At 42.4% G+C, this 18357-nt stretch overlaps 1 protein-coding gene across 1 annotated transcript in view; it reads right to left on the bottom strand.

Moving 5' to 3' along the window:
• The window catches only part of ABCA4 (ATP binding cassette subfamily A member 4), a 255198-nt gene that overhangs the window by 120058 nt on the left and 116783 nt on the right, over positions 1 to 18357 (bottom strand). Inside the window, exons 14-16 of the mRNA XM_073571415.1 lie at positions 14446 to 14668; positions 3121 to 3342; positions 2756 to 2960 (exon numbers count right to left, since the gene is read on the bottom strand). Coding sequence (XP_073427516.1) covers positions 2756 to 2960; positions 3121 to 3342; positions 14446 to 14668 — 650 coding nt within the window. The remainder of the gene's footprint in view (positions 1 to 2755; positions 2961 to 3120; positions 3343 to 14445; positions 14669 to 18357) is intronic.

The following is an 18357-nucleotide window of genomic DNA, read 5'->3' as shown; positions in this document are numbered from 1 at the left end:
GCATTTGCGAGTGTTTGGTAGGATGTCTGTCATGGCACAGTAACAAGATAACCTGGGGCTAGGGGCTTCTTCCCTATCCCTAACGCTATGGGCACCCTAGCTATTCCTGCTCCCCAGATTAGTTCTAATGGTTAAGATACTGGGGCTACGTGCCTTGCTGAGTGCCTGAATCAGCCCTTATCTGTCCCCTTCTCCACCCAGGGAATCGGGGAGTTGTTGTATATATGAATACTCAAAACCAGATTAACAAGGGAAGATGTACAGGGATAAATGAAAGTACCAATTATAAAAATATGCACTCAAACAACAGTGTCACGGTCTGTACTGAATTGGAGTCTATATTATTGCAACCACTAGGGGGCAGATAATGTAGTCAGATGACAGTCGGGGGTCGGTACACTGGAGAAGCAGTTCGGTAGTAGAGGATCAAGCAGATACCGTAGTCAGATGACAGCCGTGGGTCGGTACACTGGAGAAGCAGTTCGGTAGCAGAGGATCAGCAGAAGGAAGAGCTTTACTAGAGGCTGGAAGCAAAATAATCTCGCACTGCAGCAATCACAAGGCCAGGTTTATATAGGGCGTGTAATTAGTAATCTGAGGGCCAATTAGAGAACACAGGGTGGAGCCGATCAGGAACAACAGTCACTGGTAACTGGGTTTTAGCAAGGAACTGGCCAGCTGACTTGAATAGCTCAGAAGGTAGAGCTGCTGGGTCATGGACAGGAGGTACTGGACTTGATTCCTGACAAACAGAGTGGAACACTTGGAAGTAAGGAAGAAAAAAACAAATAGGAGAGGGTGATTTTTCAGACAAATCACCAAGCAATAGTCTGAAAAAAATCCAAAACGCCTCCACATCCAGCTCCAACCAGGAAGTATAGAACTAACACTGTCAATTCCTGCTTGTCAGAGGTGAGTATATACAGCAGAGAGGAGTGGCTAACACTGAAAAGCTGAGATCATCAAAGCAGAAAGGCCTCCAGGAGCTTTCAACTGAACAGATTAAGGCTGGTTTCACATTAGCGTTGATGTATGCATGTTGCATTTCGGCGCGCACCGTCAAAAGTGCGCAGCACGCTACTTTCACACTGGCAGCGCATGATCTGCGCACCCTGAGCTAAAGATGGGGTGGGCAGCGAGCCGGATCGGGGCGGGGCTTACCGACGCAGTGCGCAGCGTTGTTTCAACGCTAATGTGAAACCAGCCTAACACCTGCACTGTTAAATTTGAAGGTGAAGTACTTCTAATCAATGCAGGAGTATGAGAAATCAGACAGTGTGGTCTTCTGACTCCCTCTCTCTTGCGGTAAACCTGTGACATGTAAGCAAAGCACATGTACAGTATGTAAATTGTCCATGCACATAGGCATGTGTCTTTGTGCATGAGAACATGAATGGTGGACCACCATGAGAAATAGTGAGGGCATTGATGAGTATTAGTGTGCATCATGTCTAGGCCCTGGCTAATGTACTAATTTATATTTTTTTACAAGATATTAACCATATATTTGCTTAAATATATTTATTTATATTCAAGATATTAGCCATATGTTTACTTATATTTATGTATTTACAAGAAATTAATCATATATTTACATATATTTATTTTTATTTATTCATGTACAAGATATTAACCACGTATTTACCTATATTTATTTTATTTATAAGTCTACAAAATATTAAACATATTCTGACGCTAGTCACTACTCACGGACAAGCCGTGGGGCAGGGTAGTCAAACATTCCGAGGTCAGATACCAAGAGAGCACATCGTAAACTAAAGGGGAAAGACAAAGGTGTAGTCATGTCACAGTCCAAGGTCAGAATACCAGGAAGATAGTGGAACAAACCAAAGGGGTTAGGCAAACGGATGGTCAAAGCAACGTCCAAGGTCAGGCATCATAAAAACAATAAACAAAGAACTGAAATACAAGGCAAACATGCACCACCAATCAAATGCAACGACTGGCAGAGATCTGAGACTGACAGCTTAAGGTACTGTCACACTTAGCGATGCACCAGCGATCCCGACAACGATATGACCCGGTCAGGATCGCTGGTGCATCGCTAAGTGGTCGCTAGTGAGCTGCCAAACAGGCAGATGTCACCAGTGACATAGCAGCGGTCGGCGGTCGTTACTTACCTGTCAGACGAGGCGATGAAGACGTCCTCCCGCCCGCGTCCACGCGTCGCTCATCGCCACAGTAGGAAGCCCAGCAGGAAGCTGACGACGAGAAATGGCCCAGGCCGTTCTCGCGCGATCAGCGATAACCAGCGGGGGAGCCGGTCGGAGGTAAGTATCAGACATAGCGATATCGCTAGCAATATCGCTGCTACGTCACAAAACCATCGCTTAGTGTAACAGGCCTTTTAGCTAAGTAGCTAGGTAATCACTCAGAACAGGGAACACCTGAAGAAATGTAAAGTGCTGCGGAATATGTCGGCACTATAGAAATAAAATGTATTATTAAAACTCAGCACCTTCCAGTCTCAGATTGGACAGCTGAGCTATCAAAATACTGACAGCTCAGCACGCCCCTTCACTAGATTGGATGACTGAGCTGCCAGCCACCAGAATGACAGCTCAGCGTGACCCTGATTCCATGGGGCAGCAAAACTGTCACTCACTGCGTTCAAGACACACAGAGCAGAGGACACATATATTTGTTCACTAGGATAATTTGGGTTTGCTGCTATTTTCGAATTGTCTACCATGTAAATAACAACTCTGTCCTTTACTTCTCCAAAACTGCGTACCTGGAAACACATGGTCTATATACCATGCAATAATCCAATAGACAAAAGCATCAAAAAGCATCATGATTATGGAGAATAGGAAGCTGTATTCATCTCCCTCCACCGGACTCTTCTGTATGTTGCCAAACTGTAACCCAAGGCCTTGCTCCTCATATCTGGATAAATATTCAGTTCCAAAGCCAAAAGCAACCGGTGACAGCAAACTCTGCAAAACAAATGCAAAGCACAAATAAGAGGATTTAGAAAAAAATATCAAGGTTGACTTGTCTAATGTCAAAGAACTTGTATCTAGTACAGCTTTATTTTTTGCAAAATCTAAAAATCAGCAATGATTGTGTTCTATGAAAAGCCACACGGGAACGTACTGCCACAGTTTTCAATTTGAAAGTCATGCGGTCCTGCCAAGCAAAGCATAGGATGTGCGGCAAGTAGAGTGTGAAATATATAACTCCGCTGCAGGCGGCTGCCAGGTTGGCTTTAGAGAAGAAGACACTCATGAGAAACCCTTGCATGATGGTGGACAGCGTGAAAGCCATCAGAAAGAAGAACAGGATTAAGGGATTGCTGTAGTGAAGAACTCCGCCACCCTGCAAACAGAAAAGGAAAACCTATCAGCAGGAGATTTTTTTTTTTTTGTATGGAACACAAAAGAATGGGGGAAAATGAGATTTTGACACATTATAGACAAGAAAGGAGTGGAAAGAAAGCAGAATGTCCTGCACAGGACTCAACTCATTGGATGTATTTGAGGAATCCGGTAGACTTGTATACACACGACAGATAAAACCCATATAATAGTTCTCTGTTATGAACTGAAGAACAACGGTGCTATTCTGAATAACTGGTCAATTAAAGACTTGCTGCTAGCAAGGAAAGTCATTATAATAAGTTTGTGAAGGAAAAAAAAAATATTTAATCGTTTCCTATTTGGCTACACAAGGTAGCTACAAAAACATTACAATAGGGATTACGTTAGAAAAATTCCTAAAATAATCTGTCTTTTCCAGGGAGGTTGCACAGTGGAGTATGTGTATTTATGGAAGTGTTCTAGGTTTAGATTAAATAAATATACTGTACTTTGTATATTCATCATAATATGCAAATTAATTAAATTATCAAAGAAAATTACAAACATCTTATCAATCCGGTTAAGAGCTGTAAATTCCCCTAATTTGTCAACTTTAATATATAGTTGTATAATAGTTGTATTCTAAGTAGTGAAATAACAATAATGGAGCATTTTTATTTTTTTTTTTTTTTTTTTAGAACAGTTGCATTGTGATGTTCCTCTTGGAAATATATAAATAAGTTGACAACTGGGTGTTACCTTTACTCTTGTCAATGGGATATGATATGTCCGATAACTGCCGACAGAGGCAGACTGTGCACGGATCTGCCTAATTGACTATGAGAATGGTAACACCGAAAAGGAACACTAAACACCGCTGCCTCACCTCCCAGAATCAACTCTTGGCAAAGGGACGCTGCAATGTCAAGCCCCCCCCCATAGACATTAGATTACTGTCGGCCGATCGATCATTGGTCCATCAGCAGCATTTTTTCACTTCACAGGAGCGCACGGCTGCGTCCTCAGTGTTCTCTATTAGAGAGTAGTTAGAGGAGTCTGGCAGCAGCTTATATCAGCGCAGAACAAAAGAATCGTCTGTTGGAATTCCAACTTCCGGATCATTATCTTCCCCAACAAGGCGACATCATCTGAGTCAATATCGGTGGGTTCGGTCAACTCTAGTCTTATGTGTATGGGGCCTGAAAACAGGCTCATCCAAATCAGTGGCCAACGTTAAATTAATTTATTTCCAGACTTCTAATGTCTAGTTAAAAATCTGAAACACTCCACCAGTTCTCATCCTGTTATTATAATGCAAATATTTCTGTTATGGCTACAATAATGTGTTCCCAATACAAAAGTTTCTGTTACAGTGCTCCTTGATTGAGAGACCAGACACCAATAAAGAATGTAACTAGCAAATTAAAGTTGCACTCTGTGAAGCTATAGCATGCAAACATGGAATATATGAAATTGGAATTGCATTGCTGCTATAGAAAGTAAGGTAAAAATGAAGATACTTAGGCTGAGTGCAGACGTACTTTTTGGCCCTGCGGATTTTTCCGCTCAAAATGGAAGAAATCCGCAGGTCAAATGACCTGCATTTTTCCTGCGGATTTCTTCCATTTTTCCTGCGGTTTTATTGCAGTTTTTGTGCGGTTTTCCCCCTGCGGATTTGGTGACAGGGGAGACGGAAAACCGCACAAAAGAAGTAACATGCTGCAGATTTTGTACTGCGGAAAAATCCGCAGCGTCTGCACAGCGGTTTTTTTTTCATTGATTTTAAGGCTACTGTACAACCCAATGCGGAAATGCAACGTTTCTGCGCGGTAAAATCTGCTGCGGATCCGCTGCAAATCTGCATCGTGTGCACACGGCCTTAGTGTTTAACTTGGCCAATTCATGTGTGCCCAACAGCCAACAACAAGGCAGCCTTCTTTGCTGGGAACCTAACCTAATGTGATTCCTCTCCAGGGCTGAAATCCAATTATATGGGCAGAGAGGATCAAACTGTGATTAAAATCATCATAGGCTGATAGGTGGAGTGCTCAATCAGAAATTGTGTACTACAAATATCAAAAGACCGACCGTCACTTCCAAACAGTATCTTTATTTTTAACTTATTTTCTATAGCAGTAATGCAATTCCAATTTCACATATTCCATGTTTGCACACTGTAATGTCACAGAATGCAGCTTTAAATTGTTAGTTCCATATGTAGGTGGCTCTCTTAGCTTGCACCTGTTCACACTTATCTTTTTGTTTGGAAGTGACGGTCAGTCATTTGATACCAATAAAGAATGGACTGAACATGATATAATTGGGTTTCCTGATATGCCTCTGATTGCCATATACTGTATCAAAGGACTATATTCTACCAAAAACCAAATCAATACAAAAGACATCAATAAAGCAACATTAGATCTACATCAGGACAGGAACGCGCCCTCTCCTAATAGGTGACAACTCCCAAACCATTCAGCAGAGCTATAGGTTTCACAAATTTAAAAAGCATCAAACGCTTTGATCATCATTGGTCATTAAACAATTTTGATCAAACGAGCCTCCCGACTCGCGGTGGATACCGTGTCATTGCCCCACACGCTGCACCATTGCCGGACTGATTTTGCACAACTGTGCTATATGTCCCTACCCCGGGGGACTCTATATTTACTGGCTCTTATTTAGAGTATTGTTTAAACAACAACAGTACAATACCTAGTACTTTGATGAAGGTCAGTGTGATCGAAACGTCTACTGTATGTACTGTATATTAAACTATCTTGCACTGGAATCACAGACTGTGTGCCCAGTCTTTGTATCTTCCATCGTAGATGGAACATCCTCTTCAGAGCAGCTGAGCTCGTTGATTGGCTGCCATGCTGTTGACGTGACGTCAGCTCCGCAGCCAATGTCAGGCACTGCGAGCTGTGGCAGAGACTCGCTGGTGGACATAGGGAAGGTTAGTATAACACGGTTTGTTTTTGTTTGGTTTTTTTTTAAACAAACTGCAGCCAGGATTGAAATTTAGCAAAATGAATCCTTTATTAATGCTTCATTTCAACAATTTAGGATTTCTGAATATATGGCAGATAATGGGGATCCTAGCATGGTCCCTCTCCCTCTTTCTACAACATTCTTACAAGGAAAGTTGGAATCTTAAATCAAGTAAGATGAAGAACCAACATTTGCAAGGAGCTTGTATGTTCTCCCCGTGTTTGTGTGGGTTTCCTCTGGGTTCTTCGGTTTTCTCCCACACTCTATAGACATGCTGATAGGGAATGTAGATTGTGAGCCCCAATGGGGACAGTGATGATGTATGTACAGCGCTGCAGATAATGATGGTGCTATTAGTGAGTAAACTAAATAATTACATATGTGGTATAGAATAGTTATTGTACAACAATGATGTCATGTACTAGTATATACATGTATGTATTGTATATATGATCAGTAGGGATGGTTGTGTGCATCTTTAAAGGCTGCATTTCTTAACAATTGACTCCTATCGCTGGGCTGTACCTGCAGACATGTATGGCCTGACCTGTGCTGCATGAATGGCTGAGAATGTATCCACCAGCTCTACATTTTACAAGAATTTAAACTGTGTGGAAATCTGCTCTTTAGATTCCAGCACACATACCCTGATCCAGCTCCAATTACGCTTCTTCTTGTCAGATCTGACAGGGCTGATAAAGCACGTAAAGAATGTAAAACACAGGTAGCAGTCCTGTGCAAACCAGTGATAATCCCGGATAACTACAGCAGTCGTTTCCTTAGGAAATCTGATAATCCGAAATTGCACAATGCTGCGTATGTTGTGCTGAAGTGTGTCATATAACATATACGTGAATATCGTTCTTAAAACCTATCCTGCCATATACAGTGGGGAAAATAAGTATTTGATACACTGTCGATTTTGCAAGTTTTCCCACCTACAAAGAATAGCGAGGTCTGTAATTTTTATCGTAGGTACACTTCAATTGTGAGAGACAGAATCTAAAAATAAAAAACAGAAAATCACATTGTATGATTTTTACATAAATAATTTTCATTTTATTGCATCAATTAGGTGTTTGATCACCTACTAACCAGGAAGAATTCTGGCTCTCACAGACATGGTTTTTTTTCTTAAGAAGCCCTCCTACTCTGCACTCATTACCTTAATTAATTGCACCTATATGAACTGGTTACCTGTATAAAAAACACCTCTCCACACACTCAATCACACTCCCACCTCTCCACCATGGCCAAGATCAAAGAGCTGTCTAAAGACACCAGGGATAAAACTGAAGACCTCCACAAGGCTCAGATGGACTACAGGACAATAGGCAAGCAGCTTGGTGAGAAGGCAACAACTGTTGGCGCAATTAGAAAATGGAAGAAACACAAGATGACTGTCAATCTTCCTTGATCTGGGGCTACATGCAAGCTCTTGCCCCGTGGAGTAAGGATAATTCTGAGAAAAGTCAGGAATCAACCGAGAGCTACACGGGAGGACCTGGTCAACGGCCTGAAGAGAGCAGGGACCCTAGTCTCAAATATTACTGTTAGTAACACGCTACAATGTCATGGATTAACCCCTTAATCCCATGTGACGTACTATCCCATCCATGTGCCCTGGGACTTAATTCACAGGGATGGGATAGTACGTCACAGAGATCAGCGGCGCCCACGTGGTGAGCGCCGCTGATCGCGGCCGGGTGTCAGCTAATTATCACAGCTGACACCCGGCACAATGTGTCAGGGGCGGTCACGGACCGCCTCCGACACGTTAACCCCTTGCACACTGCGATCAAACACGATCGCGGAGTACCAGGGGTTAAAGGGAAGCATCGGCAGGGAGGGGGCTCCCTCCGTGCTTCCCTCAGCCCCCCACAGCAGCACAATGTGCAGCGCTGCTGCGGGGGTCTCTTTCCCTACAGGTCCCCGGATCCAAGATGGCAACGGGGACCTTTGGGGGCCTGTAGGAAGCTGACTTCCTCAGTGCCTGCAAAGCGCAGGCATGAGGAAGTCTGCGTCTATGCCTGTGACAGATCGCTGATCTGTCACAGGGATCTGTGATGTGACAGATCAGCGATCTGTCACAGGACAGTGATGTCCCCCCTGGGACAGCTTAATAAAGTTAAAAAAAAAAAAAAAAAGTGTAAAAATAATTTTTAAAAAATCGCTAAATAAATTAGAAAAAAAAAATATTCCCCAATAAATTCATTTTTTGGAAAAAAAACCCAAAAACAATAGAAGTACACATATTTGGTATCGCCGCGTCCGTAACGACCTGCCCTATAAAACTGTCCCATTAGTTAACCCCTTTAGCGAACCCCTTAAAAAATAAAAAACAAAGCAAAAAATAATGATTTATTATCATATCGCCGAACAAAAAGTGCAATAACGTGCGATCAAAAAGATGCATATAAATATCCATGGTACCATTGAAAACGTCATCTTGTCCCGCAAAAAACGAGCCACCACACCGCATCATCAGCAAAAAAAATTAAAAAGTTATAGCTCGCAGAATAAAGCGATGCAAAAATAATTATTTTTTATATAAAATTGTTTTCATTGCATAAAACCGCCAAAACATAAAAAGACCTAAATGAGGTATCGCTGTAACCGAAGAATAAAACCGCTTTATCAATTTTACCGCACGCGGAACGGTGTAAGCGCACCCCCCAAAAGAAATTCCTGAAACGCTGGTTTTTGTTCATTCTGCGTCCCAAAAATCGGAATAAAAAGCGATCAAAAAATGTCACGTGCCCGAAAATGGTACCAATAGAAATGTCAACTCGTCCCGCAAAAAATAAGACCTCACATGACTCGGTGGGTCAAAATACGGAAAAATTATAGCTCTCAATATGTGGTGATGCAAAAACTTTTAGCGTGTGACAGCCGCCAAACATAAAAACCACCATAAATAGTAAATCAAACCCCCCGTTATCACCCCCTTAGTTAGGGAAAAATATTAAAATTAAAAGAAAATGTATTTATTTCCATTTTCCCATTAGGATTAGGGTTAGGGCTGAGATTAGGGTTAGGGCTAGGGTTAGGGCTAGGGCTATGGTTAGGGCTGAGATTAAGGTTAGGGGTGTGTTGGGGTTAGGGTTGGAGTTAGAATTGGGGGTTTCCACTGTTTGGGCACATCAGGGGCTCTCCAAATGCAACATGGCGTCGGATCTCAATTCCAGCCAATTCTACGTTGAAAAAGTCAAATGGTGCTCCTTCCCTTCCAAGCTCTCCCATGCGCCCAAGCAGTGTTTTACCCCCACATATGGGGTATCAGCCTACTCAGGACAAATTGCAAAACAACTTTTGGGGTCCAATTTCTCCTGTTACCCTTAGGAAAATAAAAAATTGGGGGCAAAAATATCATTTTTGTGGAAAAAAATGATTTTTTTATTTTCACGCCCGGGCGTTATAAACTTCTGTGAATCACTTGGGGGTTCAAAGTGCTCACCACACAACTAGATAAGTTCCGTGGGGGGTCTAGTTTCCAAAATGGGGTCACTTGTGGGGAGTTTCAATAGTTTAGGTACAGTACATCAGGGGCTCTCCAAACGCACATGACACCCGCAGACCATTCCATCAATGTCTGCATTCCAAAACGTCACTACTTCCCTTCCGAGCCCTGACGTGTGCCCATACAGTAGTTTTCTCCCACATATGAGGTATCAGAGTACTCAGGACAAATTAGACAACAACCTTTGGGGTCCAATTTCTCCTGTTACCCTTGGGAAAATAAAAAAATTGGGGACTAATTGATCATGTTTGTGGAAAAAATACGATTTTTTTTATTTTCATGCCCGGGCATTATAAACTTCTGTGAATCACTTGGGGGTTCAAAGTGCTCACCACACATCTAGATAAGTTCCTTAGGGGGTCTAGTTTCTAAAATGGGGTCACTTGTGGGGGGTTTCCACTATTTAGGTACATCAGGGGCTCTCCAAAAGCAACATGACACCCGCAGACCATTCCATCAAAGTCTGCATTCCAAAACGTCACTACTTCCCTTCCGAGCCCTGACGTGTGCCCATACAGTAGTTTTCTCCCACATATGGGGTATCAGCGTACTCAGGACAAATTGGACGACTGAAAGATCATGTTTGTGGAAAAAATACGATTTTTTTATTTTCACGCCCAGGCATTATAAACTTCTGTGAAGCACTGGGGGTTCAAAGTTCTCACCACACATCTAGATAAGTTCCTTGGGGGTCTAGTTTCCAAAATGGTGTAATTTGTGGGGGGTTTCCACTGTTTTGGTACGTCAGGGGTTTTCCAATCGCGTCATGGTGTCCGATCTCAATTCCAGCCAAAAACGTCAAATGGCGCTGCTTCCCTTCCGAGCCCTGCCATGCGCCCAAATAGTGGTTTACCCCCACACGTGGGGTATCAGCGTATTCAGGATAAATTACATAATAACTTTTATGGTCTTGTTACCCTTGGGAAAATAAAAATTGGGGGTGAAAAGATCATTTTTGTGGAAAAAATATGATTTTTTAATTGTACAGCTGTACGTTATAAACTTCTGTGAAGCCCTTGTGGGTTCAAAGTTCTCACCACATATCTAGATAAGTTCCTTGGGGGGTCTAGTTTCCAAAATAGGGTCACTTGAGGGGGGTTTTCACTGTTTAGGTACATCAGGGGCTCTCCAAATGCGACATGGAGTCCGATCTGAATTCCAGCCAATTTTGCATTGAAAAAGTCAAACTGCGCTCCTTTCCTGCTGAGGTCTGCCATGCGCCGAAACAGTGGTTCCCCCCACGTATCAGGTATCAGCGTACTCAGGACAAATTGCACAATAACTTTTGCAGTCCAATTTCTCCTGTTACCCTTGGTAAAATAAAAAAAATTGAACCTGAAGTATTTTTTTTGTGAAAAAAAGTAAAATTTTCATTTTTTTTAAATATTCAAAGAATTCCTGTGACGCACCTAAAGGGTTAATAAACTTCTTGAATGTGGTTTTGAGCACCTTAAGGGGTGCAGTTTTTAGAATCGTGTCACTTTTGGGTATTTTCTATCATATAGACCCCGCAAAGTGGCTTCAAATGTGATGTGGTCCATAAAAATAAAATGGTGTTGCAAAAATGAGAAATCGCTGGACAATTTTTAACCCTTATAACTTCCTAACAAAATAAAATTTTGGTTCCAAAATTGTGCTGATGTAAAGTAAACATGTGGGAAATGTTACTTATCAAGTTTTTATGTGCTGTATCTCTGTGATTTAAGGGTATAAAAATTCAAATTTGGAAAATTGCGAAATTTTTGCCAAATTTCCGTTTTTTTCACAAACGCAAGTTATTTGAATGAAATTTTACCACTAACATGAAGTACAATATGTCATGAGAAAACATTGTCAGAATCACCGTGATCCATGGAAGCATTTCAGAGTTATTACCTCATAAATGGGCAGTGGTCAGAATTGTAAAAATTGGCCCGGTCATGAACGTGCAAACCACCCTTGGGGCTTAAGGGGTTAAAATCCTGCAGAACACATAAGGTCCCCCTGCTCACCCCAGCCCACATCCAGGCCATTTTAAAGTTTGCCAATGACCATCTGATGATCCAGAGGAGGCATGGGAGAAGGTCACGTGGGCAGATGAGACCAAAGTAAAACTTTTTGGTATCAAATCCCCTCGCTGTATTTGGAGGAAGAAGAAGGATGAGTACAACCCCAAGAACACAATCCCAATTGTGAAGCATGGTGGGGGAAACATCATACTTTGGGGGTGCTTTTCTGCAAAGGGGAAAGGATGACTGCACCGTATTGAAGGGAGTATGGATGAGGTCAGGTATTGCAAGATTTGGGCCAACAACCTCCTTCCCTCAGTAAAAGCATTGAAGATGAGTCGTGGCTGGGTCTTAGAGCATGACAATGACCTGAAACACACAGTCAGGACAACTAAGGAGTGGCTCCGTAAGAAGCATATCAAGGTCCTGGAGTGGCCTAGCCAGTCTCCAGACCTGAACCCAATAGAAAATCTTTGGAGGGAGCTGAAACGCAATTTTGCCCAGTGACAGCCCTGAAACCTGAAAACTTGGAGAATATCTGTATAGAGGAGTGGGTCAAAATAACTGCTGCAGTGTGGGCAAACTTGGTCAAGGACTACAGGAAACAACTGACCTCTGTAATTGCAAACATAGGTTTTTGTACCAAATATTAAGCTCCGTTTTACTATGATTTTTTTAAAGATTCTGTCTCTCGCAGTTGAAGTGTATCTACGATAAAATTACAGACCTCTTCATTCTTTGCAGGTGGGAAACCTTGCAAAATCGTCAGTGTATCAAATACTTATTTTCCCCACTGTATATGAGGCAGCTAATGTACAGAATCTAGCACCATATGTTATTGCCATCTTGTAAGCAGAAATATTACTGATATAATACAGCTTGTAATAAACTGTCACGTTGTATTGTGAACACAACACTCTTTTATAGCGCCGCCTTTGGTTAGAGCTTGAAGGGAACCTATCACCAGGAAAATGCCGTCCAATCTGCAGGCACCATGTTATAGAGCAGTGGGTGCTGAGCAGATAGATATATAGTTTTAGAAGAAAAGATTCTGTATAACCTGTGATTTGATCATTTAATTCTCTGGTCTTTCTGAGATGTTCGGTCCAGTGGGTGGTCCCATCAGTGACTGACAGCGCACTCTGTATGCACACTTATACATAGAAAGCTGTCAGTCACTGATAGGACCTCCCACTGGACCAGAAATCCCAGAAAAAAAGAGAATTAAAACCCAGGTTATGCTGAATCTTTTACCATAAATCTATATATTAATCTGCTCAGCTCCCCCTGCTCTATAACATGCTGCTTGCAGATTGACAACATTTTCACGGTGACAGGTTCCCTTTAAAGATTTAGCTAAGAACGTCATATTGTAAAAATAACAATTTGCTAATATAGTTTATTTTCTGAACAGATCTCTTTCAGGGAAGTAAACATCTAAACTCATTTTTTGACTCTGATTTGAAGATATTCATCATTCACTACTTGGAAGGGACAACTTAAAGGGGTTTTTCCGAAATCATAAGTCATTCCCTATCTTTAGGATAGGGGATAACTGGCTGATTGCTAGAGGTCTGTCCGTTAGGATACCCATCCTAAGCTGAGAATTGGGCTTCGCAGCCCTAAAAATGTAGGTTAAGCACAGCCTAATCTTTAATGGAGCAGAGATACACATACTCGGGCTGCACTCCATTCATTGTCTATGGAATTTCCGGGGAAAAGCAGCACTTGGCTATTTCCAGCAGTCCCATTGACAATGACAATGACTGAATAGGGGATAACTTGTGATTTTGGAAAAACCCCATTTAAATCTAGCTGTACAGTAAGTTTCAAGATTTACTGTGGCTATACATTAGCATCCACCACAACATACTGTATATACTCCAGAACATGTGCTTCATGGCATTGTCAAAAGAACCAAACTACGAGAAAAAGGCAATACCTCTGTGTTATTGTTGTTCTGTACCTTATCTTCTCGGGTCATTTTCAGTGATATGGTTTAATTTTTCCCTGGGAGCTTTTGCCGTGAGAAACGCAGCATTTTACCTTCTCAGAAAAGTAAATGAGATTTATTTCATTCACACGTTGCTTATTTTTTTCCTTGTGGATTTGAAGCAGTTGCATATCTGCAGTGTGTCAATTCTTTCAGCATTTTTGTACTATTCTAATCAATGGGAAAAAAACGCATCACATAAAAAAACCATCAAAAATGCACTTTAAAAAAGCTGCATTTTTTCTGCCAAGAGACAAGTTTTTGGTGCAGAGATGTCTGCAGCAACTTAACGTGTGCAAAGACTCCTTTGTCAATGGTAGAGAAAACCTGCTGCATCTTAGTAAATGTAATTGCATTTTTCTGAAGAGTTCGAGAGCACTGTATGAGAAAGCAGATGTATTTGTGAAGTGCTCGGGGACCATTTATGCTTAGATGCACATTAGGAACAACATTGTCCGCCACTTCTCCAGTAGGTGGCGCTGCGGCAATACAATGTGTCACCTCTGGATAAATAATGGGGCCCATTGCTTCTATCCACAGCAGGCACCAGATAAGAAAACTTTATGGCTTGCAAAAAAAAAAAAGTTTTAGGCAACCAACAACATAACAATGACTGGCACTTACCACAATCACAATGGTCAGGAGAAAGGTGCTAAGAGTCATGACACTAAAACTGTCTATGAACCATGTGAACCAAATGACTTCATTAGTAACTCCTAAATTCTTCATGGTTTCTTTCAGACGCAGTTCTTTCTCTAGAACAATGTCTTTCACAAGCATGGAGATGGAATATATCCAAGACAAAACCATGAAAATTGGAAAGCAGCGATTCAGTGTTATCATGAAGCTGAAATGAGAAAATAAAAAGGTGTGAAATAATATATCACAAGACATAATGATTCATTGTTATGGGAATTATCTTGTCAGAGACACCGCACTGCACTTGCTCATAGAGCCAGTGCACGTGTCCTGAGTACAGAAGCAGTGCTAAGAGTTACCTGTGGAGAAGGGCAGCAGAGGTGACCATGCGTGCTTCAGGCTAATAGTGTCAGGGTCCAGTCAGCGCTGGAAGGTAAAGAGGCATAGGACCTGCGGACACTGAAACTGAATAGTCTGCACGGGACCTATGGTCATGTGACTGCAAGGGGGCGGGGCTTAGCGTCCGGTATTCAGATAGGACAGGACACCATACAACAACTCAGAGTCAGGCAAAACAGAGGTCACAGCAGTCCGGGCAAACGAGGTACAGGAGGGACAAACAGACGGGTAGTCAGACAAAGCCAAAGGTCATACACAAGAGGGCGATGTGGTACCAAGGGGACGAGCAGAGAGAAGTCGGGTCACAAGCAGAGAGTCATACACGAGAGGTAGCGCAGTACAAGAGGGTCAGGCAGAACTCGTAACAGGGACAGAACCAGATCACAACCGAACAAGCAAGCAAGATATCAGGCACAAGGCACACGTATACAAGAGGTCACTTAACTCAGCCGAGGGCAGGAGTATAACTGACACCGGACCCAGGTCCAGTGAGCACTAAATAGCCTCCTGCTGCCAGAGAGAGGCAGCACAATTAACCCATAGTCTAACCAGGACGGGTCAAAGCGAAATCCCGTCCTGGATCATGACATATCTATAATTTACTCTGCTCATATGATAGAATAGATAGAATAAACAGGATGTATTGTAGATATTTAATGTCACAAGCCCCCTACATATAATAAACTAGCACCCTTTAGTGCCTTTCACGTGACGTCACCACTCGCAGCGTGTGAACTTACTGTCAGTTCTCCTGCTGCAAGCTTTCTCTTTATGGGTGTCTGCTTAGCCTTTGCTGGCTATTAAAAATAGTGTGGGCCCCATGTCATTTTTTGGGGGGTTCCCCCTTTTTAATAACCAGTAATGGTTACGCAGACAGCTGTGAGCTGTTATTAATAAGCTGGCAAGATGCATGGATAATGGCCCCTTGCCAGAATAATAACACAAGCCTCCAGCTGTCTGCTTTCCCTCAGCTAGTTATTAAAATAAGCCAAAAAAGCTAAGCTAAAAAAAATAACAGCTGTTATTTAGTCCAGTGAGCGGTCCTGTTCAGTGACAGACAGGCTTCCTTGTACTGTGCATGCAAAGATAGCTGTCAGTCACTGATTAAGACCACCCACTGGAATCATACACATATAAAAATCAAGACTTTCAATAAAGAAAATACAAGTTTTCTCAAACTTTTCCAACAAACCCATATATCATTCTTCATTCTACTTATCTGCTCTATCTCTATACCATGCTGTCGTAAGATCATACTGTATGTACAGCAAGACAGATCCATTTAATTGTTTTATCAATCTCAATTACAGCAGCTTTTCTATTGGATTCGCCCGGGCAGGCTGATCTTTGCTTCCCTTATGCGGTAGATAATCTTAGCTGCCGTAACTCTTTTGACAGTTCCCCTGTTGTCAATTGAAACTTTTGGTAGGAACTAAGCCTTCTGGGATAAGTGAAGAGTCTCCGCGAGCTCAACGATCACTGGGTTTTGGCCGTTGCAGCTGAAAAGAGGAAATCGGAAAACCAGGGGAAGAGTTTTGAGGAGATCATTTGCATATTCCCAGTGCCTTCTGGGATAAGTGAAGAGTCTCCGCAAGCTCAACGATCACTGGGTTTTGGCCGTTGCAGCTGAAAAGAGGAAATCGGAAAACCAGGGGAAGAGTCTTGAGGAGATCATTTGCATATTCCCAGTGCCTTCTGGGATAAGTGAAGAGTCTCCGCAAGCTCAACGATCACTGGGTTTTGGCCGTTGCAGCTGAAAAGAGGAAATCGGAAAACCAGGGGAAGAGTCTTGAGGAGATCATTTGCATATTCCCAGTGCCTTCTGGGATAAGTGAAGAGTCTCCGCAAGCTCAACGATCACTGGGTTTTGGCCGTTGCAGCTGAAAAGAGGAAATCGGAAAACCAGGGGAAGAGTCTTGAGGAGATCATTTGCATATTCCCAGTGCCTTCTGGGATAAGTGAAGAGTCTCCGCAAGCTCAACGATCACTGGGTTTTGGCCGTTGCAGCTGAAAAGAGGAAATCGGAAAAAACGCGCGCCGAATTTTGGCTCATCTATCATCGTTTTTAAGAAATCTCAAGATGGAAGAGGTCAGGAGCCATTTGGTGAGCTGCATTTCTTGCTACATGTTTACAGATTTACCAGTGGAAAAGCCAAACTTCACATGCCACAAATGCAAGCTTGTGACCCTGTTGGAGGAAAAGTTGCAAAATCTCGAAGAGAGGTTAGCTACGTTGAAGATCATTAAGGAAGGTAAAGAGTTCTTGGACAGAGCAGAATTCTCTCTTCATGTTACAGAAAGAGAAGAAATTCGAAGTGCACCTGAAGAAACAGAGGAATGGAGACATGTGACCCAGAGAAGCAGGAGGATCAGGAGGCAGTCAGCACCCATACTGCTCAGAAACCAGTACCAGGCTCTCACGCAGGAAAACGATGAAGAAATACATCAGGATAAGACTTTGCCAACAAACAGCAACCTTGTATGCCTTCAGAGTCCACCTGGATGGAGAAAGAAAAATGTTGTGAAGAAGAAACGGAGAGTGGTGGTCATGGGGGATTCCCTGTTGAGAGGAACAGAGGCCGCTATCTGCAGACCGGATATAACTTCAAGAGAAATGTGCTGTCTTCCAGGTGCAAAAATTAAAGATGTGTCTGACAGGATATCAGGACTCTTCAGACCTACAGATGACTACCCATTCCTGCTACTACATGTGGGGACAAATGACACCGCAAGAAACGACCTGGAAACCATCTGCAGAGACTTTGAAGACTTAGGCAAGAAAGTGAAAGAACTGGGAGCGCAGGTGGTCTTCTCTTCCATCCTCCCAGTGGATGGCCATGGAACAAGGAGGTGGAATAAGATTCTGCAGGTGAACAACTGGCTACGTCGATGGTGCCGTCAGCAACGATTTGGATTTCTGGATCACGGAGTGAACTACTTATACGATGGACTACTTGCTAGAGATGGGGTGCACCTTACGAAGACTGGAAAGCAGGTATTTGGAAGTCGCCTTGCTACACTTGTAAGGAGAGCTTTAAACTAGAACAACATGGGAAGGGAAGCAAAAGACCAGAAAAAGCCATACACCTGACAAATGCTATTGAGAACTCTGCTATTAGAAGTGGAAAGGAAGAACAAAGACGAAAGAATCTAATTAATAAAAATATTGGAGAAAGAGAAACCAATCACAAACTAAAATGTTTCTATACTAATGCACAAAGCATGGGCAACAAACAAGGAGAATTGGAACTACTAACACAGGAAAAGAAATATGATGTCATTGGAATCACTGAAACTTGGTGGGACAATACACATGACCAAAATGGTGACCGGTCTGCAAACCCTGTCTTATGAGGAAAGGTTGCAGAATTTGGGAATGTTTAGTTTGCAAAAGAGAAGACTGAGAGGAGACTTAATAGCTGTCTACAAATATCTAAAGGGCTGTCACATTGTAGAAGGATCAACTTTATTCTCATTTGCACAAGGAAAGACTAGAAG

This window comes from Dendrobates tinctorius, unplaced genomic scaffold, assembly GCF_039654945.1.
Source record: "Dendrobates tinctorius isolate UK_male_01 unplaced genomic scaffold, ASM3965494v1 ptg000029l, whole genome shotgun sequence".
NCBI lineage: Eukaryota > Metazoa > Chordata > Amphibia > Anura > Dendrobatidae > Dendrobates > Dendrobates tinctorius.
Note: the sequence above shows the minus strand (reverse complement) of the source record. Positions and strands in the feature narration are given on the sequence as shown.